This window comes from Miniopterus natalensis, chromosome 7 (genome assembly GCF_054644295.1).
Source record: "Miniopterus natalensis isolate mMinNat1 chromosome 7, mMinNat1.hap1, whole genome shotgun sequence".
Classification (NCBI taxonomy): Eukaryota; Metazoa; Chordata; class Mammalia; order Chiroptera; family Miniopteridae; genus Miniopterus; species Miniopterus natalensis.
The window spans coordinates 59,238,550-59,262,745 of NC_142087.1; the positions used below are offsets into that span (position 1 = coordinate 59,238,550).

Below are 24,196 nucleotides of genomic sequence, written 5' to 3' on the forward strand. Positions count from 1 at the left end.
TTTGGCCGGCCCGCTTCCCCCACTCAGTCTTCAAACTTCCCCCTGAATTCCTCAGCGTGTGCTGCTTTGCCCTTTCCCAGTGCTTTCTAATGAGCTACTTGTTTGAGTGCAGAGATGTTGAAATTCAGGATGAAGCACACACAGAAATGGACTGCAACCAGAGGCAGCAAGGGAAAGCCATGCATCTGAGGAGAAGCCAGGGCAGATATAAGAGGCAGCTCTCTCAACACTGGGCAAAAAACCCCACAGGGTATAGGGAAGCTCAGATTCTCCCCTGGACACTGCCACCTTGGGCAGGACTCTCGTGTTGAAGTTTCAAGTTCCTCATTTGTAAAATATAGGCATTGAGCTCAATGACCTTCAGGTCCTCTCCTCTCTCTAAATAGGTTATATTCTCAGATTGCATTTAACAAAATTAGGTTAAGTTTCCTGTCATTTGGAGGGCAGGGGAGACATGATTAAAGCATCCTTATTAATGTTCAAAATCAGTGCATCATATTTTTACTACTGCAATTGAAAAACCCTCCATAAAGCATTCTGGAATTAAAGGTGGCTGTTTCCAACTTTCACATCATTAAGCTTTTTCAAGTTAAATTGTAAATAGCTCCAAATTGCTCATCTTTGTTTCTCTCTCTCTCCCTCTCCACTCTGCCCACCTTTAGGCTTACGAGCGGCCACAGAAACACTCAGCTCTCCATTATGACCCAGGCCTCCCACAAGACTTCACCGGTGACACCTTAAAACCAAAGCACCAGCAAAAAAGCAGCAGCCAGAACCACATGGACTGGTCCACCAACTCTGACAGTGGACCTGCCACTCAGAATTGCTTCATCAGTCCAGAATCTGGCCGAGAGACTGCAAGCACCAGCAAGATCCCAGCTCTTGAGCCCGTGGCTGCCTTTGCAAAGGCCCAGGGTAAGAAAGGCAGTGCAGGGAGCACATGGAGTCAGTTGTCCAACAGCAGCAAAGATCTGCTTTTGGGAGGTGTGGTTCCATCCCCAAGCAACCACAGCTCACCAGCCCCACCCAGCAGCTCTGCCGAGTGCAATGGGCTTCAGCCCTTGGTCGATCAAGAGGGGGGAGGAGCAAAGGAACCCCCAGAACCACCTACTATAAGCAGCAAGAAAAAGTCCAGTAAAAAAGATGTGATAAGTCAAAACATACCAAACCCAGACCTGGACTGGGTCAAGAATGCCCAGAAAGCATTTGACAATACAGAAGGGAAAAGGGAAGGCTACTCTGCAGATCATGCCCAAGAGGCATCACCAGCCAGGCAGAATGTGAGTTCCGTCAGTAATCCTGAAAACGACTCGAGTCATGTCCGGATTACTATCCCTATCAAGGCACCCTGTCTAGATCCAACCAGTCATAAAAGGAAAAAGAGACAGTCCATCAAAGCAGTGGTGGAAAAGATCATGCCAGAGAAAGCTCTGGCTTCTGGAATCACTATGAGCAGTGAAGTAGTTAACAGGATACTTTCCAACCCTGAAGGAAGTAAGAAAGATCCCCGTGTCCCTAAGTTGGGTAAAATGATAGAGAGCGAGTCCCCCTCCATTGGCCTTGAAACGGGTGGAAGTGCCGAGAAAGTTGTCCCGGGAGGTGTGTCAAAGCAACGGAAGCCATCCATGGTCATGACGACTCCCACATGCACAGATCACTCTCCATCAAGAAAGCTGCCAGAAATCCAACATCCAAAATTTGCTGCAAAACGGAGATGGACTTGCAGCAAACCCAAACCCACCAGTATGCTTCGGGAGGCAGTCATGGCCACCTCCGACAAACTGATGGTGGAACCGCCGTCTGCGTATCCCATCACCCCATCCAGCCCTCTCTACACCAACACAGACAGTCTTACTGTGATCACGCCGGTCAAGAAGAAGCGGGGACGACCAAAGAAGCAGCCTTTGCTCACGGTTGAGACGATTCATGAGGGGACTTCCACCAGTCCGGTCAGTCCCATCAGCCGGGAGTTTCCTGGCACCAAGAAAAGAAAGAGACGACGCAGTTTAGCTAAGTTGGCCCAACTGGTACCGGGAGAGGACAAACCCATGAGCGAGATGAAATTTCACAAAAAAGTTGGGAAGCTTGGAGTATTGGATAAGAAGACCATCAAAACTATCAATAAGATGAAAACACTCAAGAGGAAAAATATCTTGAACCAGATCTTGTCCTGCTCCAGCAACATTGCTCTGAAGGCTAAAGCTCCCCCGGAGACCAGCCCTGCAGCAGCAGCAATTGAGAGCAAACTGGGCAAGCAGATTAATGTCAGCAAGAGGGGAACCATCTACATTGGCAAGAAGAGGGGCAGGAAGCCAAGAGCAGAGCTGCCACCCCCATCCGAAGAACCCAAAACAGCCATCAAGCACCCAAGGCCTGTTTCTAGCCAGCCGGATGTTCCAGCCGTGCCTTCCAACTTTCAGTCACTTGTGGCGTCTTCACCAGCAACTATGCACCCACTTTCAACACAGTTAGGTGGGTCAAATGGCAGCCTGAGCCCCGCCAGCACTGAAACCAATTTTTCAGAGTTGAAAACTATGCCAAATCTCCAGCCCATCAGTGCTCTTCCAACCAAAACCCAAAAGGGAATACATAGTGGAACCTGGAAGCTGTCTCCACCCAGGCTGATGGCCAACTCACCTTCACACCTTTGCGAGATCGGGTCACTCAAGGAAATAACACTGTCCCCTGTGAGCGAGTCGCACAGTGAGGAGACGATCCCGAGTGACAGTGGCATTGGGACAGACAACAATAGCACGTCTGACCAAGCAGAGAAGAGTTCAGAATCCCGACGGAGGTACTCTTTCGATTTCTGCTCCCTGGACAACCCGGAGGCCATTCCGTCTGACACCAGCACAAAGAACCGGCATGGCCACCGGCAGAAGCATCTCATTGTAGACAACTTCCTGGCCCACGAAAGCCTCAAGAAGCCAAAGCACAAGAGGAAACGGAAAAGCCTGCAAAACCGTGATGATCTCCAGTTTCTAGCCGACCTGGAAGAGCTCATCACCAAGTTCCAGGTGTTCAGGATCTCCCACCGGAGTTACACCTTTTACCACGAGAATCCGTATCCCAGCATTTTTCGGATTAATTTTGATCACTATTACCCGGTGCCATATATCCAGTATGACCCGTTGCTCTATCTTCGTAGGACTTCAGACTTGAAGTCAAAGAAGAAGCGTGGTAGGCCTGCAAAAACCAATGACACCATGACAAAGGTGCCTTTTTTACAAGGGTTCAGCTACCCTATTCCCAGTGGAAGTTACTATGCACCCTATGGAATGCCTTACACATCAATGCCTATGATGAATCTTGGTTATTACAGTCAGTACCCAGCTCCATTGTACCTGTCGCACACGCTCGGAGCAGCTTCCCCGTTCATGAGGCCGACAGTGCCACCACCTCAGTTCCACACGAGCTCCCACATGAAGATGTCCGGTACAGCGAAGCATAAAGCAAAGCATGGAGTACACCTGCAGGGACCCGTCGGCATGGGCCTCGGTGACATGCAGCCATCCCTGAATCCTCCCAAGGTCGGCAGCGCCAGTCTGTCCAGCGGTCGACTCCACAAGAGGAAACACAAACACAAGCATAAGCACAAGGAAGACCGGCTCCTGGGGACCCACGACAACCTGAGTGGTCTCTTTGCAGGCAAAGCCACAGGCTTCTCCAGCCACATCCTGAGCGAGCGGCTGAGCAGCACAGACAAAGAGCTGCCATTGTTGAGCGAGAAGAGCAAACATAAAGAGAAACAGAAGCACCAGCACGGCGAGGCCAGCCACAAAGCCTCTAAGAACAGCTTTGAGGTGGACACCCTGTCTACGCTGTCACTGTCTGATGCCCAGCATTGGACGCAAGCTAAGGACAAAGGCGACTTGAGCGGTGAGCCTGTGGACTCATGCACAAAAAGGTACTCGGGCAGTGTTGGGGATGGTGGCAGCACAAGACCGGAGAGCCTGGACGTGTTCAGTGAGATGAACCCTTCGAATGACAAGTGGGACAGTGACATGAGTGGGAGTAAAAGGAGGAGCTATGAAGGCTTTGGGACGTACAGGGAAAAAGACATCCAAGCCTTCAAGATGAACCGCAAAGAGAGAAGCTCTTACGACTCTTCCATATCTCCAGGTAAGGCCAAGCTTTTCTTCAGACCGGGACCATCTTGTCACTTAGCTGCCAGGGTGTGCTCTTTAGAGGCCTGCCGTCTTTGGCACGCTGCATTCGCTAGTTTGCAAAGAGGGAGGGACCACGGGAACATCCTTGCACGTTGGAGTCTGCCGCATGTTTGATACATTGGTTACTCGGTATTTACTGTCTTTACTCTCTCTTGGGGGCATTGCCTGAGAACAGGGGGCCAGGAGGCAGCCCCAATAGCTACCTGGACTACAGCCATACACACTACCTTCATGCTTTGGATTAAACATGCTCTTCTTACGTTCTCGTCGGATCACATGGTACAGTTCGCTAGTTGGGTAAAGACTCTAAAAACTCAGTAAGAATACCAACAAGATCCCAAGTGTGTCCATGCTGGATGTGAATGAATATGTAGTTTATCTGACGGGCTTTCTCTAGAGATCACGCATCCTAGGTTGAGAAGTCTACAGCTGAGCCATTGGAAGCTGATGACAAATGAATCCTGAAGTCTACCTGATAAGGGAGCCATAGGCCCAGGCAATATTGTTTTCTCTTTGTTTATGGGTATTTGATAAGCTGCCTTGGGCAAGCCCCCAGAGTGAAGCCGTGGCTGTCATTTCACTGGAAGAAAGGGCGAGAGCCTGGTTGAGAGGTGCTGCAAGCCTTCTAGCCCCAAAGGGACCTTATTGCCGCGTCTCTTGGCACATCCACTGGGAATGGGATTTGCACCCTAATCTCTAAACTATTGGTTGCTACTACAAAGAGCTCATTCCTTATCAGTTGCTGGCAGAATTTCCTTGCTAACCTACCCACCTATATAGACTTTCTTTGCCCTGGAAGAGTCACACTTCTGCATAAGTATCCCTTTGTCCCTGTTCACAAATCACATAGATAAGACTCCTGTAAAATGGAGCAGTAATTTACTAGGAAAAGAGTAGACACTCCTTCCTTAGGAACTGCCAAAGCTAAAAGGATTTCTCATATCCTCCTTGCCCCCAAATAGCACAAAACCCCTGGCCAAAGGTTGGTTTTAAAGGACTAATTATCCCTGTTCAGGATTTGGGTGTAGCGTGTCACCTCTGTTTATAATGTGTACCCCATGCTTGTTCTTTTCCTTCCCAGGGAGTCCATAATTAGTGAAGGGGAGGGCAGACTATTCATGAAGAATTGGAGACATTTTCTAGGCCGACAGATTTCAGGAAGAAATATATGAGTTAGAAGCCATTTAAAGATCGCCCTAAATTGCCACTAGCTTGTGAGTGGCTGTGCTAGATGTTCTCCTTGGTTAATGAAGAGACCAATTAGTAGTCACAGCCCCTGCATTTGCTCAGGCGATAAACGGCCCACACTTCGTGGCTGCCCAAAGTGGATGTGCTCATCTAGGTTTTTCACGTTTCTCACCATCAGGCTTTGTTAAAGGTGCTTGGGTTCTTTTTGTGGAAAGCCTAAGTTAAGCCTACTAGGGCAGGAGTTGCTCGATCAAACTTTCACATGAGAAATACTATTGCTTTCTCTTTGAGCCTGATGGAATTGATTGACGGGACCAAAACTAGCTATGGTCAGAGGGTGTTCTTTTTTTAAAATTCTCTTAATGTTGTTGTGCTAGAAAAATGATGGTGTGTTATTGCTGAGAACATACAAGCAAGACTCCCAACTTAATAGACTTGAGGAGCAAGATTCTCAAAAGCTATCACCTGCTATTGTTCCTTACTAGGTTTCTCAGCAGTCTCCCTGGGATATTTTTTGTAGCTGGACCATATTTCTGGGTGCTGGTTGAAATTTCGCAGTCACTGGGTATGTCTCTGAGGGTGCTTTCACTCTAGCCATAGTTTTTCCTTGTGTTTGCTTTCACATGGTGGTCATTACTTTATTTGAAGTTCTCCTCCCCCTGCCCATCTGACTTGTTTTCCAGCCAGCACATGAGGTGAAAAAAGTAGGCATCATGACCATGTCCTGAAAGAAAGCTGGGTGATTCAGCCTAAGCATTGGGGGCTGGTCCTGACTTTGTTAGCAATTCCTTGCATGACCTTAGGCGTGACATTTCGTTCCTTATGGGTGCAGTCTGCCAATCTGTAACTTAAGGGGTTAGGCCACACCTCTTTCATATAGTATGTTTTAGTTCTTAAAGCCATTTCAAATACATCTTCATAACACCCCTCTTGCAGTTTTAGAAGAAAGGCATTTTCATTCTGGTTCTACAAATCAAGACACTGAGGCTCAGAGATCAGGAGGCCTACCCAGGTTCAGAAAGCTGTCACTGTTGATTCTGAGCCCAGGGACCTGCATAGCAGCTCAGTATCATGTCACTCAACTAATTAAGGCCAAGTCTAGAACACAAGTCCTTGTCCCTAGCCCATTGCTTCTATATTCCATCACCGACCTTCCTCTCAGAATCCCATCTACCCTCTGCTTACATACCTTCCTCTAAGACACCTGCACAGTGATTATGTGATGGTTGCAGAAGAGAATAATTTAAAAAGAAACTGTCTCTTTATTCAATCCCAACCAATAAAGAAGGGTTCCTTCTGGCCTTTTTCTAAATATCAGCCTGGAATTGTGTACATGGACAGAGCTTCCGCCTCTGTCCTTGCTGAAATCCAGTTCTCTGAGTTATTGTGGCCACTGCTTTGTGCCCATCTCTGTGTTATATGAGTTTATTTTTTCCTCAACATTTTAATGAATCATAATTCTTGGTGGCTTCTATGTCCACATGAGTTATGCTTTTTGTCCCTACACATAATGTTGAATATCGTACTGGAACAGACCAGATTCCCTATCATTCTTCTCCCTTCCTACCTTGGCCTCTCCTTGCCTATATCCCAAATGTCCCCTCTATTTCTCGACCCCTAAAGCATCAGGGGAAAAATGTCTTTGGGAACACTCAGAACCCAGTGTCAGAGTTTGTCAAGATTCCCTGAAGAGTGTTCACCTTAATGAAATACACTCCAGAGAGTGACAATTCCCATTGAAAGATGGGAGGCAGGTAGGAAGAGACTGAGGTTCCTGGAGGCATTCAGATCTTTCAGAGACTTTATGTGGGTCAAGGAGTCTGTTCGGCTAGATGATGCTGAGGGTCATGACAGGAAATAATCATCTGCCCTTCCCACCACTTCTCTCCTTTCACCTTTTCCTTCTCCATCCTGGATTCATTGCTATAGCATCTCAGTGTCTTATTTCACATGAGCTAGTCTTCTCTAAAATAGATGTGACATAAATATAGATACTATCCTTTAGCTTATTGAAGACCAGATTTAGGAGCTGCATCCAGAGAGGACTCTGAGCGCTCTCTGCGATCAGAGCTGATGCAAGGTCCCATATAAATGTAAACCGTTACCTTTATGGAGATAAGGCATAGAGACCTCATTTTGCAGTAGCAACAGTTGTGCACTCCATTTTCTCTTTCCTGCTAGAAAAATTATTCGTTCTTCATCCACCTGCCCCAGCAGGTGGATGCCTTGTTCTGTTAGCCCCCTTACAACACACCGAGAGCTTAGGAGCCACACAGATTCCTTACCTTATTTCTGTATTTTACTCCTTCTGTTCTTTTGGTTTTAGAAGGCAGTAGCTCTTTTGACCTATTTTCTAAATCTCCATTTATAAAAATGCTTGCCTGGGTCCAAATAAGGGACCAATAGTGGGAAGGTGTAAGCCACACACTCTCAGAGTTGGAAGAAGCATTATCAGCCCTCCTTAGCGCCTCTCTCCCACCAGGCATCACCATCCTGTGCATTCTGACATGCGGCAGATTCCAAGAAGAGCAGACCTGTCCAAGGTTGACAATACATAGTCAGGATATGCTCTCAAAGCCAAGTTATCATAAGGCGGTGGAAAAGGCCTCTAGTGTGAGTGATGTTCTTTTTGCGCAGACCACTTGGAAACAATCTTTGCATACTTTGACCTTAGTTCATGCCAGGAACTTCAGACATCTTGACCACTGCTGTCCAGGTTCCCTTCAGATGTTGGACAGACAGTGAGAAGAGTTAATCCAGTTGTGTTACCTCTTAGTCTAATGTCATTATTAGTCAGGTAGTCATTCTGAGCCCCCAAATGTCAAGTACTCTCCTCATGATGAATGGTTGCTAAGAACAAATCCTTAGCTCACCTCCCAGATATCACAATCCTGCCTAAAGTTATCTGGAGTCCTTTGAGCCTGGCTGACTCCACTTCTCCTTGTGGCTCGTCTTGCCCTTCGCCAGCGCTCTTATCAGCTCTGTGGGGCAGCCTCTGTTGTCACTCACCGACAGGAAATGGGTGCCCAAGCCAAAAATAACACAGAACCTCCTCCAAGCAATCATTCAGATGAGGAAATTAACCACATGGATGAAATGCCATGAAAACTATACAAAAGAAACATGTGTGAGGAGAGTTTTCTAAAAATGGAATAGAAGGAATAAGCGGACTCATGGGAGGAGAAAGTTAAGACCAGGAAAAAAGAAAGGGTAAAAAATGGAAAGCTGATGAAGTGTAGACTGTTTAACCTTAATCCAAGTGGAATTCTGGGTTATCCTGTGGGAGGAAATGAAAGATTAATTAGCCAATGGCTGCCGTGTGGTTTAGCCGGATCATGAGTACCTGCCCCAGTTGCGTCTCCTGCACTAACCAGCTGAAAGACCTCATCTTTTTGACTCTCAGTTTTCCCCTGTGAGACTATGAGAGTAAAAGTTCTGACTGGGCCTGATAGTCTAGGAATCTAAAAGTCTCTAATTTATACAAAGGAATTTGAATACAAATACTCAGACACATCCAGATTGGGCAAGTAGGAAGAAAATGCCTGAATTATTGGCCACAGTGGCCAATTAATTAGCTGTTCAATTAAGTGTCCAAACGCATCCCTCTGGTCCCTCTCTATTAATCTGTGTGAATCAACCCATTTATTTTTGGCTCCAGCCATTTCACTTAGCCATTTGATCTCACCTTTCAAAAGGTAGAACTTCTCATACCTGGCTCCCACCAACAAATTAGCTTGCTCCATGTGTGGATTGAAGCAAGTCTTCATCTTAGAAACAAACAGATCAGAATACTGAAATGACCAACTGTATGGGAGCAGATAGAACAAGCTTGCATTTATATTTAGACTCAGAAGTAAAATAATCTTAATAATGTAGCATAAACACCTTTTGCTGGCAAGCATATTGAGTCTTAAGAAGGTCAAGTGACTAATTGGTAGAAGAGATCTGACTGGGAAGACAGAGAAGCGTAGCATCTGGGAGAGGGAAATGGGAAGGAAGAGTGAGAGACAATAAAGAAAAAAAAATCAGAAGGGTGAGTCGTGGGAGAGATGTTAAGCTATATGTTTTCTTTTGCTGTGAGCTATTGTAAAAGGTAAGCATCTCTTTGACAATAATTTGGTTTCCAGGCTATCTCTGGGGACCCATGTTTGGGACTGGAAACAATCTTTGTGGGCTCTGATGGAAGTCATTTTTTTTTCCTTTCCTGTCTTAACAATTGCACATACTTATTTTATTGAGCCTCCCAAGGTTCCTCCTAAGGTTTCCTTTTGGAAACCAGAAATTAATCAAATTAAATGTTGTGACCCATAACTTTCTGGCAATGGGAAAAGAAAAAAGAAAATAAAACAAAAAACTTAGACTCACAGCATCTCTTTAGCTACACTGAAATAAGAAATCCAGCCATTCTGCCTTTGGAGCATGAAGTCCCCAGGCTATTTATCTTCTCACAGTTGGCAAACGTTCCCCTGTCCTGGTGGAAGTTTTTATTTATACCTCTGTGGCTTTGGAGAATTCTGCAGATTCAGGTGTGGATGCAGAGAAGTCACAAATTTGACAGACTTGGCTTTGAGACAATGTGGAGCCTTTCTTGGCTAGAGAAGTCAGCAAAGCATGCCTTCCAAAGGCTGGCCTGTCACCGGGATGAGATAAGGATGGTGCCTGTGGAAGGACCCTTCAGAAAACCATTTCTTCACTCTATAAACAAAAAAGCGATGGGGCTGAATACTTGCTAGGATTGTGGCCTAAGCTTGTGCCAGTGTAGCACTTAATGCAAATTGGCTGAATTCAAGGGAAAGTGATAAAGACGAGAGAAAATTTTAAAAATATGTATCTAGCGTATGCATGGTGTGGCATAGTCCTGGGAGAGGACTCAATGTTTTTGCCCTCAAAAGGTTACAATCCAGAAGGTTCTCCTCTATAATCTCAGGGAGGAAAAGAAGTACAACTGATATTATAAGACAGACTATAAGGCCCATCAGAAAGTCATAGAGAAAGAGCTGGGGCTGTTCAAATAAGGGGAAGACATCTCCATGTTTTCGTCAGGGGGAGGGGAGAGGTGGAACCATGCTTCTTTAGAGTAGTTACCATTCGAGCTGGGTTTTGAAGGATGTAAGAAGCTTCTGGAGAGCCCAGATGGTGGGGAGGGGTGGGCCAAATACAACATAGAAAGGAAGCCATGGGGGCAAACGTATTTAGGTGGAAATACCCGAGAAACATTTGGGAAATGGTGTTTAGTTTTATTGAGGTTAAGGTCTGAAATTGCGGGATCATGGCAGATAAGGTTGGAAAAAATATTGTGATTGTGAATTAGAGGGTTTTCCTCCGGCACTCTGGGGCTTGTGCTTAAGATGGCATTGGGAAACCATTTTTTAAACTGGCAAAAGTCATGAAATGACCAAATTATGCTTTATCTTTGTTCCCCGACCACTCCTATCCCCTAGTCTGGGTTGGGCAAACTTGCCCCATCTTTGCATTCTTTGTGTAATATTGTAATTATCCATTTCTTGTTTGGATTGTACCCACTACTTGCCCTTCCTCCTCCACTCCACCCCCTAGATTATAAATATCATAAAGGCATCATTATCTACTCAGGTTCTCAAGCAAAAAATAATAGTAAGGAGTCAGTGATTCATCCGTTTCCCTCTCTAATTAAAGTCAAAGATGGTTCCAGTTATGTTTGCCCCAGGTAACTAGAAGAGTGGGGGCACGTGAACCAAATTATAGAAATCAAAGAGAGAATCTGGTCGGCGTATGAGGAGATGAGTTGTTAAGGTGGCAGTTGGCAACACTGTACAGCGCTTAGAGCTAGAGACTTATCAAAGGAGAGAATTACAGGGAATGAAGTCAAGAGGGCGGGAGGGAGGACCCTGTGGCCCACCTTAAAGAGAGAGACATAAGAGAGGATCGGGGAAGATGCAGGGAAAGAATGACAGAAATGCTAGAGGAGAGCCAAGGAGTCAAGGAAGAATGAATTTAAGAAATATGGGGTAGCCAGTAGGGCCAGAAGCTGCAGAGTTCATGGACAGTAAAAAAAACCACAAAAAAACATGAGAATATGTATGAACTTATTGGTGGTTCTGAAGACAACAGAAAAGTTAAAGACTGTGTATTTAGCACCTAGTATGTTAAGGTGTGGTAAGCTGTGTGCCAAATCCAGATGGCAAAGAGTTAATGAATAAGTGCTTGATGAGAAAACGGGGGCTGCAGGTGCAGAAAGTGAAACTTCGTTGTGGTTCGAGCTGAGCTCTAGCTTCTAAGGAGACTTCATTTCTTACAGTCAGCCCTTGATGGGAACCGACACACTCATTCTCAGCAGATCTTAAGTCTCATAACCCCCAATTCTGGGCATGTAAGGACAATGCCAGAGTTCTGCCTCCCCTTAAAGGCCATGTATAGAAAAAAATAAAGGTTATAGTATTTTAAAAAAGATAAGAGGTTCCAAGCCAGCCCCCCCTTTTGTGTCTCACAGACCTATAGGCACTTAGATTTTGATTCTGGTAATTGCTGTTTGAAAACCTCCGAATACCCCGCTCCGTCTGTGGTACCATGGTTGTTGGCTGTGCTGATGTGAGTGTTTGGAGAAACAGTCCAAGTTATCACAAGTTCTGGTAAATGGATTGTTTATTGAATGTTTACTAAGTGCAAGGTAATATAGACTAAAACCCAACCGTTGGTCTTCTAAAGATCTTTATCATTTTGTGGAATAAAATGAATGTGGTGGTTCGTAAAGAACTTACCATTTTCAAGAATGATTGAGAGCTCTTTAGCTACTTAACATATAACACAGTGCCAGGGGCAACGAGAGAGAGTAGAAGAGAAGGCAAAGAAGGGCTCCTGACCTCACGTTCCTCATGAAACACTGCAGAGCATCTCCGTTAACATTCAGACCAGGTGTAATTCGTGCTAACTCAGTGGCCAGCAGTGGAAGCCCAGAGGGATCCAGGATCAGAAAAGATAATAGTGTTCAAAAGACAAAATCCTGGAGCTGAACCTTGGATAGTGGATGCGTGTGGGGGGGATGGGCGAAGATGGACATCTGTTTGAGTACAGGAAGGCACCTGGCTAGACAGGGTAGCAGTTGAGTGGGGATGGATTTTTAAGAGGTCTAGCTGCCATGCAAGGGGTGTGGACTGTACTCCAGAGGAAAGGGGGGACACATTGGTGCGAAAGGGTGCTGGGTGCAGAGGGCATTGAGCCTGGTGTTAGGTGCTGGCTGAAATGATGACGTATCAGAAAACATGCCTGTTCCTCCAAGACCCTGTAAAGGTATCAGGAGACAAGAAATGGATATATACATATATCAAAAGCAATTAGAGAGAGTCATGAGAGTCTACACAGTAATGGCTAGAAATAAAACCCATCCTACAGGAAAAAGGACCTATAAAGTAAATTTCGGTGTAATAAATTGCATGTTGTAAAAATAAGTTGGTAGTATTGGTGTTTGCCTAATTACATAAGGATTCAGAACAAGATGAATAAAAAGCAGGCGTTACAGGGTAGCGATTGACAGAGTAGAGTGAGCAGGTGGTTGTGCGCCCCCCAGTGAATGGGCTGGGAGGTTGGTAAGGAGATGGGCTCCCTTTGGTGATGGAGGATCTGAGGACAGAGAGAGATAAAAAGCTTTCCTGGAGGCTACATCCCAGGCATCCCTTACATCTGAACAGGGCGCTCTTTTTCAAAACACATTTCCTGATTTTTATTTGATCTTCAAAACCCACTGAGGTTTGCAGGTAGGTGTTGCTCTCCCACTTGACAGGCAAGGAAATCAAAACTCAAAGGGTGAACATCTTTGTGCAGAGTCACCGAAGCAGTTTTGCACAGAGAAAGTGCTGGGTCCCAGGTCTTTTTTTTTTCTATTAGATTTCTGAAGTCTTTGACAAGGTCAATAGAATGACTCAGCTTCTGAATTATCCCTAAAGAACCCTTGCCAGTGGGTTAAATAGTGGAGCCCAGAATAAGGCACTAGCTAATTGGCAATTTGGCTAAATTTAGTTTTCTTATATAAAAGGGATCTCTTTGGAGCCAGGGTCAGCCAAGCCCAGGGTATGAGGCAGATTCTGTGTGGAGCCTTCATCTCCCCTTGGGAACAGAAAGCCCCGGACGAAGCATGGGGATCCTGAAAATCACAGAGGAGACACAAATGGAAAGCAAGAATATGCTTATTCACTAAATCAGAAAGCACTAAAGCTAATATTTAAAACTTTGTAATTTTTTAATGAAAATTTTACGTAATTGGAAGGACTTTACACATGTACTAGTAAGCACACAAAACTTGCCTCTTGAGAGTGCTGTAAGCTAAAAATGAAAATGGAGTGTGGCATTAAAGAAGCTATTGGTTTGGGGCTCCATCTCAAAAGTTTGGTAAATTGTTAAAGAGGAGACTTCATCTTCTTTTGAATGTCCATCAGGAATTGGGATGCTGGCTGAAAGGACCATGGTTCTGACCCAGTTTCTCATGTCTTATATTTCAAGTAAGACAAAGAGGTTTATCTTACAGGATATGCTTCTCTATGCTGTTAGTTACATGAGGTTTTTTTACATTATTTATTCTAATCATGCAGTTTTAAAAGTATCAAGTGGCAAATAGGTATAAGCCATAGTACTGGGGCAATGTTACAGCTATGAAAATATGGAAGGGACAACTTGTCACCCTTCACTAGAAGTGTCATGGTCTCAAAAATCCGTGTTAGTGTGTCTCCTACAAAATAGCAAATCCTTTCACACGAGATATCTTTTTTCTCTTTGAGGTCCCAACAACAACAATGAAAATGGATTCCCTGAGCATAGCGCAGAGCACATTATCGTTTGAAAAACAAAAAGATTTATTGTTTTTTATCATCTAAAAAGATGCCTGTTAGTGAAGAAAGTTTGGAAAATTTAGAAAAACACCTGTAAGAAAAAATAAAGTCACAATCCCACTAAATAACCATTATGATAATGTAAATGCACAGGTCCCAGCTGATGATAACTGTCCCCTTGCACCTTTACTTTCTGCCTTCCTCCACCCCTGCCCAGGAGAAGCTAGAGAGAGCTAACCCATGCCCCCTCCCTCATCTTATTCTGTTTCTCCTCTCTCCCCATCACCACTCTGGTTGCCTGCGTTTTTTAATTTCCTCTCAAGTACCTTCCCAGAATTGACCACCATAACCTTTCCTTCTGCATTTTGTGCCATTGCCCAGACAGGGGAGTATATTTTTTTAAATAAATGCAGCAGCATTTGTGGATGAAAACCGTCCAGATTCCAGACTGTCCTATTTAAGATCTCCACAAGCATTCAAGTGCCAGGACAGCAACCAGGAAGGGGACAAATTAGTCATGGCCGAAGATGATTGCCAAAAATTTTTTCCAACAGTTGCTGAGTGATGAGTGTTTCTTCTCAGATCAGAATCTGACAAGAGAGAATGCAATAAGTTTCCAAAACTTGAGATCCACAACTCCACCCTGCAATGGAAAATGCAACCAGCCAGTCTCTGTCACAAATACCACCCCCATTTTGCACGCACGTGTGCACACACACACCTTGACACACACTCACTCAGAACAGGTCAAGTTATGGCTGCTCTGATTGGTCAGTGTTGCTGTCACTCATACCAAGAGCATTTAAAGGGAAGGACCCAGCTATTAATTTTAGGTTTGTGACCCAATGGATTACCTTGTACTTGCTTATTTTCTTCCTGATACACCTATAGATATTTCTAAGGTAAGGTTGTAAAGCAATAGTTCCTATTTCAGAATATAGCTTTCCTGTTTGTTTTTGCTTCCATTCCTCCTCAACCAGAAAGTCCATATATGTGTGTGTATATATATATATTCTGAGCTGGGCATTTGCAGGGGGCTCAAGCAATGGAGAAGACAAGGTCTTCCAGGAGATTTCTTAAGTTTTCATGGATGCTGCAAATAAAAGTTTATCAAATAAAGTAGCTTAAATAGCTTTTCTCATCAACTTTTCCTCCATTAGTTTCCTAGTTCTGATTGATATTAATTATGTTAGGAAAAAAAACTGTCTGAGTGATCTGTCTCATTTCTGGGTGTCTTCTGATACTGGCGAGGGTTCTGAGTAAGTCCCCCAACACAACAGATCAGCTCCACCTGCATCTAGTAGCCATTCAAACCCCAAAAATATCCATTCATGTGGGCTGACCTTCTTGGCCCAGAGCAGTGCTTCTCTATTTCATCACTAAAATTAGTGATCTTTTTGGCAGTGATCAACCCAGAGCAAAACTTTATTATATCTGCCTCCCCCTTATAGCTCTAACTAAACAAATATATTAATTATTGAAATGAAAAAAGAAGAAGAGAGTAGTTTTTCATGGAACACCTAGAAAGGCAGCCACAGGTAAATGAATAATTGATGCCAGAGCTAGAAATATCAGTTCCTATTGCATCAAGCCCAAATTGCTTTATCTGTCTTAAAAGACCCCCCTTTATCTACTCTCACAGCCTCACCTTGTTGCCTGATCATTTTCAGCTTATTCTGCTTCGAGGTCTGCTAAATCTCCTCCTTATCCGACAGAAAATACCACAATTAGCCCCCCCTCTGACCCTCCAGCCACCACACTGCCCGCTTCACGCAGAACACCTCCTTTCCTGTATGGCTCCCCAACCCTACCTGCTTGCTTTCTTAACCATTCAGCACCCCCTGCTTCCCTGATAAAACTCGAATAGCTTCACTTTCATTTCATTTCGGTGCTTATTTATACATGACCTTGTACTGTTTACCTTAATTTTAGGTGATGATTCTTGACTCCGATAAAATTTGAGTTTGGGGCAGGGGGCTGTGAGGATCCTATCACGCCCTTCCCGTAGCTTCTACAGCCTCAAGGCGGTGCTGAGCACAGATCTGACAGGGACTGACCCATCGGGCCGCTCCTCGCCCGGCACCAGGGGTTCCTGGCACATGCTTTGGAAAGCACTAGCTTAAGAATAAATTCAGCAACTCCTAAGGCAGCCTGGTAGGCTAAAAAAGCTCCGGAGTTAAAGCCTCTCAGATACAGATGCTGAATCCCCCGCTTACGGGCTGTGTGACCTTAGGCACCTTCGCCTCTTTGATCTCCCTTTTCTTCATCTGAAAAATGAGGCTATTAATACTTACCTGGCAGAGCTTTACGGGAGCCAAATAAAAGTGGAGTATACACAGGAGCATCCAGCACGCTGCTTAACACAGTCGTTAATAATGTTCATTTCCTTCCACTTCCACTTTGGGTAATATATTCAAGCGCAGAAAATACAACACAGCAGACCGCTATAGAAATCTCCTTTTAGCAGCAGGCTTTCCCTCCTAATTACACTCTTACTGGGGAGAAGTTAAATCCTTCTCTGAACACACGTACACACACGGAGGGGCAGGCATCAGCTGGACCACGATTGTATTTGATGACAAAGATAAGGTGTCAGGGTTATACAGTGATGGGTAAGTAACCAGAAATCCGCACTGCACCCAAAGATAACTGCAAGTTCCCTGTGTAGGCGTCATCTGCGGGACTTGGAAGTTCTCCTGACAGGGGTGGCCATTTCAGTCCCCTGGCATTTGGACTGTCACAGTGAGAGTTCGTTAGCACTATTCTGTAGCATCTGTTGTAGACCAACGTGCCTGCTGACCCCAGGCACAAAAATGCAGTGAGAAGAGAAGTCACCAAATTTATCTTTAGTTTCTATTGCTGCTGTAAAAATGTATCACAAATTTAACAGCTTGAAAGAACACAAATATATTATCTTATAATTTCTGTAGGCCAGAGGGCCAACAGGCTCAACCGGGTCCTCTGCTTAGGGCCTCAGGGGGTTGAAATCGAGGTGTGGCAGGGCTCTGCTCCTACTGGAGCTTCTGGAGAAGGATCAGCTTCCAAGCTAATTCGAGTTGCTGACCCACTCAGTTCTTTGCACTTCTAGGACTGAGGTCCCTGCTGGCTGTTAGCCAGGGGCTGCTCTTCGCTTCTCGAGGTTGTCTGCATTCGTTCTCGTGCTTTCCATGTGGCCTTCAGCAGCAGAAGTCAGATCTCTCTGACTTTCCCTTGTCCCCCATCTCTTTGACTCCTAGATGCTCCTCTCCCACCCCCTACCCTGGTGTTCCTGCACCTGAGACTTCTTGCTCGGAGATCCCACCGGCTTCCATACCTGCTGACTTTTGCACACACTCCTTCTTTCTCCCAGAGTACCCTTCCAGGGGAAGATAATAACATTATCCTCGTGACTGACGACCTATGTTTTTGTAGCTCTCTCCTTGTGTTCTGGTAGGTAAAGGTAGGTCTACCTCATGGAGACTTGTTGTGCAGTAAAACAAAAACAGCTCAATTATGGTACCACAAATTGCTAAACTGGAAGGTAAAAAACTCAGAAGAGGGGCGGTTCATTTTTAGACTGAAGTAGCATGTGGAAGGCTTTATGGAGGAGACAGTACCATATCTGGGCCTTGAATTGGCTATTGGTTATATTTAGCTAAACAGGGAATATAGAATAGCTTGAGACAGATACAAATATATATGTAGTGTTCTTTGAAAAAAATATTGCATCTCTTCATTCTTATATATATAAAAGAATGAATTTCTTATATACACATATAAGAAATTATATAGAAATTTATATATGGATATGATTCCTGGGAAGACAAGAATAAACAAGAAAGATAGTGCTCCTGTATTCATGAAGTATTTACAGTCTACTAGTTGATGCAAAAAAGAAAAAATGTAAGTAAAATAATAACAAAATGTAATAAATTTGGGTGGAAAAAAGATTAATAGTGGGGCCTGGTCTGCTTGACTTGAATGGCAGGTCCATGTGGAGGACTCGGGAGGAGGTCGCCTGGGTGAGGCATGTCCTTATCAGGCAGCTTTGACTGTCAAATGGAGGGTTTTGATTCCTGCTCCCAGCAAGAGAGGATTATAAAGATCAAAGAAGTGGCAGGATGGTCACTGCAGACTAGTATGGCCGTGACATTACTCACCTTGATCATTTAAGTAGTTGCAGACCATCTTGCAATTCTGGTATATGTCAGATGACTTAACAAACCCTTTCTTTATAAGTAGGCAACAGTGGCTTTCTCTCTGATCCCTGCCTGAATGACTGAGTTCTAGTCACTTGCTCTTTAAGAGGGTCCCAGTGAGATGACCGGCCACCAAAACCTCAGTTTATAATCCAGGAGTAGCTTGCATGCTAGGAGGAGGTGGCTCAGAACATGTATTAAGTCAAAATATTTCTCACTCATAATTTCTTTTCACAGTTCAGAATCTGTTTTATTCCATGTGAAAAAGAAAATAGCTCCCTTGCTTGGATTTCTTGCTGACATTTCTCTTTTGTCGGGGTCAGGAGCAGGGGGGTTCACGCTGAAGGCTCACTGTACCTCACACTGCTCTGTGGCATTTTCATAAAATACCAACCACCAAAATTCTAGTAATCACAAAAACATGTGCTTTCTTCTATATCCACTAAAATTCTCTCCCTAAAAAAAATTAGAAAGTTCAGAAATTAAATTAGAAAGCTAAACTCGATATCTTTAAATTCTTTTGGTTTCAGAAAAAAAGCTACAGTTTTTCTGATTTCCCTTCAGTTAAATGTTACTCCTGAATGGGGCAAATTGTACCAAAAACCCAAAGAATTGAGACTGTGACATGAGAGGAGGATTTGTGTTCCCTTACTAATAGAAGAAGAAACCCTCAGTTATGTCTAATCTTTAGGAACGCACTGCCCTGTCCAACCCACAAACCGTTGGCAGCATCATGAGGCTACACAGAATGTTCTTTTAAGCTATTTCCCCCTCCCAAACCTTTCCTGTGAAGTTATAAATCTCAGCATTTAGAGACTTTTTTATTCAAGTAAAGTATGGACTTTAGGTTGGGTCTTTTGGCCTCATTTCTGCTGGCCGCACGCTGGAGAGGTGGTCCCAAGAAAAGCAGGCACACACTTAGCTGGCTGGGCCTGTGTTTGCCTTCGTTGGTGAAATCCCGTTTGTTCCTCCTACACCCAGTGCCTACTTTGTGCAGCTGTGACTGAATAGCTCTGTGCCCGCAGGAGGAAGTTTAACCCAACCCCTTATAACATCCTCCTGATGGAAAAGATGAAATCGCTCTGAAGGGAGCCGCACTGCCACCTTGCATTTCTTCATATTCTGTTTGTACCTGGCCTCCTGGTTCTTCCTCCTGGTTTATCTTGCAGCAGGCAGAAGAGTGTGGCCTCAGGTGTAGCTGCACCCTGAAAATTTTCAAATAATGTCCACTCAAGGTCAAATAGACAAGCAGATGCCCTAAATCTGCTACTACCTTTGAGGAGAAGAATACGAATTCTCCACATCTGGTTATTTAGCACACTTTTGGGGATGGTGGCTTCTATTTTGCAAAGTACATTCATGCATTCGCTCCTTTGAACATCACAGCCCCGTAGGCTGAGAATTCATATCACTGCCTCTGGTAGCAGTCTCGGTGGATTTGCTTGAGAGCCCGGCCAACACATGGCAGGCACCCTCTGATTTAGAGCAGTGAGCTGTCACTGGAGGGAACTGGGAAAAGATAGAGGCCAACCACAGAGGTTGTGCCGGGAGGCCTTGGGCACGTGATGTAAGCAACATCCATCTCTGATTTCTCAAGTCAAAATAGGGGTAATAGTTTCCACCTCATAAGGTAGGTTTGCTTATAAAGTTGTAGCATAAGGTCTGACTCATTAGAAGCATGCAATAAATGTTGGTGGTTGTAATTATTGTTATTATTAAACACATAATGTGTACCTATGGTATTCCAACCTTTATTTCATATTTAGCATTCAGCGGTTCCAGTCAATTTTCAATCATAAGATATGTATGGTTTCAAATGCATATGATTATTTTTAAACAAATAGATATTAAGCATCAACTTGCATTGTGTTCAAGGACTCAAATACACAAAACCTTAAGATCCAGTTGCTGCTCTCCAGGGATTGCCATTCCAAGAAAAAAAGAGATGCACAGGAAGACAGGGCATCGGGATGCCTTTGGTACTGAGTCAGTGTGTGCCCAGCGTCCAGAGTATACTCCCTGTAGAGCCAGAAAAGACAGCATTTGAAGGAAGATCTGGATAGAGGGAAAGAGCGGATGCAAGCATTGGCAGCAATGACAATAAAGACTGGAGCCACGACGCAGCCCCGCCCTGTTAGGGATGGGAGGTGAAGAGGGGCCTGGCCATGGTTTGAGATGCTGGGGGTGGCAGGGACAAAGAGGAAGGGTTACTCCACAAGGCAGAGAGATTTGGACTGCTCCCCTGAACTTGGGATACCATTCAAAGGTTTTAAGCTGGCAGGGGGTGGAGGGAGGGGTGACTGATATTCTCAGAGTTATGCCTTAGAGCAGGCTTTTCAGACTCCCTGTGGCCTAGAACTATGAGGCTGCAGAACTGCAGAGAGAGAGGGAGGTGTTGAGGACAATTCACCTTGCTTACCATGGTGCTTCCATTACATAAAAGGCTTTGAGGTTTGAAACTAAGGCCCAGAGAGGCTCTCTGCTGATTCAGATCTGGTAGACCTCCCCATGGGGCCTCATGAGCGCAGAACAGGTGCGGTGATCAGATCTACCAAAGCCTAGAAAAACAAATCCAGACAAACAGCAAATATATGGAAGGGGAGAAAGGTAGTACCTGATCTTTTTAAAATAAAATAAGAATATCCCAAACTGTCACAAGAGCAAAATGAGTCAAGGGCAGACCATTTTCACCTAGATAATACAGACCTTTTAGAAAATTTATTTTCCATTCAAATATAAAATATGCTACATAGAGAAAAAGAAATGAATCAGAGATACCTAATTAGAAATACTAAATTAGCTTGTGACTGTCTTTAAAAATTGGGTTGACTATCTTTTTGCTCTTTGTGAACATGTATACTTTACAAGGGTGCTTTTTGAAATCTGATTTTGACCAATACTTGTTTATTAATTTCTCTGTGTGTGGCCCTGTTTGTTATCAATGCCACGAGGCATATAAAGATCAGTTAGGGGTACAAAAATAAAAGATAAGATTGGAAATCTTCAGATCCAAGGAAAGAAGCCCTCACCCATTCAAATATTTGCACTTCTCTGACCTTAAGAGCCCTCTGCACTAAAAAAGTCATCATTAAGAACCCTGGGCTATGGTATAACAAACACTGTGTGCATCTTCAGTCCTGCTGGATGCTGGACACTGCCAGCACCTCGCCTGTGGGACCATTCATTTACCATTTACCATTTTCCATTTACCACAGAAAGGAGTTTGGACTTCAGCTCTATGTTCCTGACTATTGGTTGCATTACACAAAAATAAATTCACTTTTAAATACCATTTATAGTTTTTCTCATGTTAGCAATCCAATCATTTAACAAATCTATTAACTATTAAGTCACTCAAGTTTGAATGAGGAAGATGCTGTGTTTGAGAATGGTTGATACCCTAAAACTAATTCTCAGCATTGTTTATAGGTGTTCTGTAAAAAAAGGGTTTAGTTATTAAATAAATCCATGAACTATGAAAACAAACAAACATATATGGTTATCTATAGCAAAGCATCTCATCGCTTTTAACACACCTATGGACAATGTGAATCCATCCCTAGAGGAAAAGCCACTTTTCCCAACTTCTCTGACTGCACAACTCTTATCTTTCCAAATCCACCCAAAAACATATCAAGGAATACTAACATTCTGCAGAACTTGGTTTGGGAGATACTAATCTGATTTAACCCCCTGAGATTAGAAATGACAGAATCAAAACTCAGAGGGTTGAGTGTCCTGGCAGAGATCAAGCCAGAGTAGGACTAGAACACAGGGCTGCTGATGCCTAATCGGGCTCCTTCCACTTTCCCTCTGCCTTGAGGAACCTTTCCTTGGAATCCCTTCTCCAGGTGAGGGGTGTGTATTCAGTCAGCCAGGAGGCAAGCTTTGGGGCAAGAGCGTGTGTGCTTGTGTGTGTGTGCGTGTGCATATGTGTTTGTGTGTGTTCATACATACATATAAACCAGAGCCCCACGGGGCTTTGAGGACTCCTTCACATAAGACCCAGGGAATGCTCTGGAGCAGGAAGCAGGTGCGGGAACAACAGGCCCACAGTGGCAGTGGATTTGGAGGCCCCTTGTTTGCGCTCCGCATTAGCCTTGGGCTGTTGCAAAGGCCAAAGCTTGGCTCGCATTAGAGATCTGAAGCTCTGACATTCAAGAAGCTCCAAAGCAAATGAACCTGAGTGAGTAAATAAACCACAAAGAAAAAGCCAGTATTGAAAAGAATGTTAGCCACCTGGTGGAAACCAAAAAGCCAGCGGTTGGGAAGTCCTCTGGCCTTTACCTGAGCCCTGTGCCTAGTCTGGGCGCTGAAACATGTCCAGAAGAATACGGGTGAGCCATCCTGTGCCTGTGGTCTTAGAATGGTGAGACAGGTACAGCTCCTTCGGGCTGAGTACATTCAGGACAGGTAGGGAAATAATCCATTAATGGGAATTACAATTAGTAGATGTTAGGGGCACTGGCTTCAGATTGCTTACATTTGTACCCCAGCTCTGTCACTCACTAGGTGATCTGGGTGAGTCATTCACTTCTCTTTGATCCATCTCCTGTCTATTACATCAGTAATATTTGAGTAACATATATGACATCAGAAAAGTGCAGTGACAATAAAGGAGTGACTTTAGGAGAGAGCCTGACATATAGGAAGTGCTCAAAAAGTACTTCTCTATTTATTTTGTTGTTGTTCTGAGGCCCATAGACCTTGAGGTTAAAATAAAATAAAATATGGCCTTGGGAATCAGACTTACCTGCAACTTCAGTTTATAGAGTTGAATCTCAACTCTGTAAGTTACTAGCTCTGAGACCATATAAGTTCTCTAAGCCTCAGTTTCCTTATCTGTATAATGGGAAATAAAACGTGTCTATTCCGGGACTTACTGGAAGGATTTAAAAAACTGATGTGTATAAAGAATGAGAGTTTCTAATCTGTGGTAAATCACCAATACAGGAAGCTCTTACCATCTCTGAGGTTTCTCCTGCCTCAGAGATTCCTGTACCTTTATAGTGAGGACAACCCCCCAGGGCATTCAAAGGCTTCTTGTAATAATCAGGTGAACCAGACCTAAAACTGTTCCCTTAAGAATGTGCAGGGAAGGAAAAGAAGGCATACTCTTTCTGATCCCAGGTAGAAAGAGCCCACGGAAATCTTTTGGACATGGTTTGGTCTATTTTGGATAAATACAGCAAAAGAAATAGAGGAAGTATGTGTGCACAACTGATATTCTGTGGAAAGAGAAAGGAAAGGAGAAAAAAAAAAGCAAAGGGAGGGAGGGCAGATAAGCTTAATCTAAGTTTAGTTATAAACCCCGGCCAATGTTCAATTAAGAATTAGCACCAGCCGGAAAAATAGGCTGCTGCTGGCCAGGGTCCCGGCTCATTCTGTAGAATGAGGGACCACGAGTGGGGAAATGCTACTTGATAGATGAATTGGATTGTGAGTAAAATGCTGCCTTCCAGGCACTAGCCTTTGGATTACTCTGTTATGTTGATTTAATTCAGATCCTTGGTGTTTCCTGGACATTGACTTTTTAACCTTAATTGTCTTCTGATTTATTAGTAGGTGGCTGTGCTTTTTATGTTTCCCTGGTAGAAGTTTAAATCTTGCTTCCCAGAAAGATCCTGGAACCTGGGGCAGATCTCAGGGCAACCAAGTTCAATTCACAGAGACCAATTAGGCCTGTAAACACCAGTGTCCCTGAAGCTTTAGCCCAGTGCCTGCCCAGCTACAAGGAGACTGTCCCAGAAGGCCACTCATTGGCACTGCAAATAAGAAGTGCTGGTGAATTTCTAAAATCTTCCCAGTTTCTAGTACCAAAAATTTCAGTGGCACGGTACACCTTTCAGCTTGAGGCCCAGAT

General features: G+C 44.2%; 1 protein-coding gene across 4 annotated transcripts in view; it reads left to right on the top strand.

Annotated features, from left to right (window-relative positions):
• The window catches only part of SETBP1 (SET binding protein 1), a 333,388-nt gene that overhangs the window by 236,076 nt on the left and 73,116 nt on the right, over window positions 1-24,196 (top strand). For all 4 annotated transcript variants that reach the window (XM_087819069.1, XM_087819072.1, XM_087819070.1 and 1 more), the window contains one exon: window positions 663-4,122. In XM_087819069.1, coding sequence (XP_087675195.1) covers window positions 663-4,122 — 3,460 coding nt within the window. The remainder of the gene's footprint in view (window positions 1-662; window positions 4,123-24,196) is intronic.